Genomic DNA, 2,795 nt, shown 5'->3' with positions numbered 1-2,795 from the left:
CTTTTATACCTATATCTAAAAATTGTGACGCATTCGAAACATGTAAGGTGAGAAAAATTAATCTTAATTATATAACTATATTAAAAATAAATTAACTTTAATTTTAATCGTCTATTTGTATTAAAATTTACTCCTCTTATATAGATTATTTGTATTATTTGATTAAAATTTATTATGTGTATCAAAGTGCAATGCGAACAATTAAAGTAGAACCAATAAGTTTACTCAACAAAGCAAATTAAAATTAGAAAACGTCCTCTTCTAAATAAAATGTCCTCAAACTTAAGAAGAAAATCTTGGCACATTTACCTCGGTGAAAGATAGCAAAGCTTTCTCGCCATTTGATTTCATCGACAGACAGCTTGCTTCTTTACGTCACCAGAAGATGCATTTTAGTATTCTTTTTATCAATGAAAATAAGTTATATTAACAAGGCGTTTTAACCAATTAAGCGAGTAGATTAATTATGTTAAAAAATAATTAATATTATTATATATAATATTAAAATTTTTAATGTATAATTAATACACATAATAAATTTTGTAATAATTAATGCGTAAGTTATACAAAGAAAATAAAAAAAAGAAGTAAAAAAAGTAAAATTAATATTTTTAAAAATATATTAAGGGTAAAAAAAATTATTAGATGCAAGAAGAATATACCGAGACAAGTGCCGAAAGTCGAACCCAGTCCAGGAGGGACCTCAACAACAGACTCAAATAACGGCCCAAGAACGTAAATAAAATATATTTTGATTTTATTTATTCTTTTCCCCTTAATAAATAAAATGAAAGAAGAAAAGGACGCGTGCTTTGGCAATCGCGATTGTGATCCCTTTATATGTCTCGTCCACCGTTTTTCTCTCCCTTGAGTTCAATTCAAGTGCAGTGCAGGGACACCTCACCCACCCCTCCTTCCCTTCCGTTCCGTTCACCACCACCTTTCTCTCCTTTTTCCCGTTCCATTACCTCTCAAACCTTTCTCCTCCACTCAACTACACATCTCTCTCTCTCTCTCTCTTGGGAGTATCTGCAATTCGTAATCCTATCCACTTGTTGAATCTGAATATTTCCAATTCAACATTTTCCAAATGGCATCCTCGTCCTCTATGATCTCAAACCCGGTTCCGAACACGGACCGGTCACGTGACGCGAAACGGAGGAAGAAGAAAGCGCAGCTGAGGCAGCAGCAACAACGGCAAGAGGATCAGAGCAATCCCAAGTGGAAATCCCAAGCGCAGCAACAAATCTACTCCTCCAAGCTGCGCCAAGCCTTAGCCAGAGTGAATCTCGGGTTGGCGCCGCCGCCGCGCCGAGGCAAAGCCGTGCGCGACGCCGCCGACAGAGTCCTAGCCGTGACAGCCAAGGGGATGACGCGCTGGAGCCGAGCCATCCTCACCAACCGGCTCAAGCTCAAGTTCACCAAACACAAGCGGCAGAGACTTACAACGCCCCCAACCCGGTCAAAGAAACCCCGGGTCAGCGTTTACCGGCTGAAGGGGAAGGGTTCACCGGGCGTGCAGAGAAAAGTGAGGTTCCTCGCACGCTTGGTTCCCGGTTGCCGTAAAGAACCGTTACCGGTTATTTTGGAAGAAGCCATTGATTACATACCCGCGCTTGAGATGCAGGTTCGAGCCATGAGCGCTCTCTTTAACCTTCTCTCTGGTTCTTCTTCTTCTTCCGGCGCCGCCGCCTCCCCTTCCGCGCCACCTAGCTCGTCATAGAAGACACTTTTGGCTCTAGGCCTTTATGTATGTATGCCATGCCATGTCATGTGTCTGTCAATTTTTTTAATTTTTATCATCATCATCATCATTATTTGGCTCGTTTTCTTTCACCCTTGCCCCCAAAGAAGCTTTCTTTCTGTTTATTGTTTTCTAATTGCATAGTATACATCTATTTTTCTCTTTCCAGTAACTCAATCTCCTACTTTACTTTGAATCGTTCGTCAGAATGTGAACATTCAACATTGCCTTTAACTTTCACCAAGTTAAATCCAAGTTTAATGCTTATAATGGAGGACAATCCTTACTCTAAGCTACTTTTGTGATTAAATTAAACTCAAACTCACATTCTAAGAATTTGATCATCCTAATTCAAGTAGGATTATATTTAGATGAGTCAAGTAAGATTATTCCGGACAATAAAGAAAACATATTTAGATTTAAAATTTGAATTTGAGACCACTGATCCTAACAATTTCGTACCGTTAATCCATACTTTCTTTGATAATTTGATTATGAAAAAATACAAATATAAATAAGAAAAAAAAAAGTTTGCAGTTGAGAAGGGCTAATTACAGGTCCGGACTCTCCATCAGAAAGGTAAGGAATCGGGTTCAAATACCTCTTTCTCTACCTAGCAAATTTTATTATCCTTGAAAAACAAGAAAGATATAGAATTCATTCTTTGCCCAAATTGTTGATAGATTAGCAACAAAATTGCTGAATAAGCAGGTGGTTTATAGGTGAGAAGCTTGCAAATCAGACCACCATTTTTCTTAGGGGATAATAATGTTGTTGAGGAAAGGAATTTATGGTGTACGATGTAAGTTGCTGTCGCTTGAATTGGTAAGTAGGTTAATAAAAACTGGCCAGAGTTGTAAATTTGCAAGGGTACGTGGGTAGGTTTGCAATTAATATATAACATGTGCACTTAATTAGGTTGCTTTGTTTCAATCTGAATAACATAGAGCACCGTGACCTGAAATAAAAATCCCATCCAGGTCATGGCCAACCTTTTCTTAAATGGTCTTACGGGTTCGCTTGTGTATTTTGAAACTCCAGTTAGTAGTTG

At 38.0% G+C, this 2,795-nt stretch overlaps 1 protein-coding gene across 1 annotated transcript; it reads left to right on the top strand.

Annotated features, from left to right (window-relative positions):
* Positions 1-794: 794 nt before the first annotated feature.
* On the top strand, positions 795-1,916 carry LOC100798919 (transcription factor bHLH147). Its single transcript, XM_003529469.3, has one exon. It carries the CDS (start codon positions 1,091-1,093, stop codon positions 1,721-1,723), a length of 633 nt encoding a protein of 210 aa, XP_003529517.1. The 5' UTR covers positions 795-1,090; the 3' UTR covers positions 1,724-1,916.
* Positions 1,917-2,795: the final 879 nt, after the last annotated feature.

Source organism: Glycine max, chromosome 7 (genome assembly GCF_000004515.6).
Source record: "Glycine max cultivar Williams 82 chromosome 7, Glycine_max_v4.0, whole genome shotgun sequence".
In the NCBI taxonomy this organism is placed as follows: domain Eukaryota; kingdom Viridiplantae; phylum Streptophyta; class Magnoliopsida; order Fabales; family Fabaceae; genus Glycine; species Glycine max.
The sequence above is the reverse complement of the archived record's forward strand: the minus strand, read 5'-3'. Positions and strand labels throughout refer to the sequence as shown.

Excerpts from the sequence above, each read along its gene's own strand:
- LOC100798919 (XM_003529469.3), top strand. The coding sequence starts at position 1,091 with ATGGCATCCTCGTCCTCTATGATCTCAAACCCGGTTCCGAACACGGAC.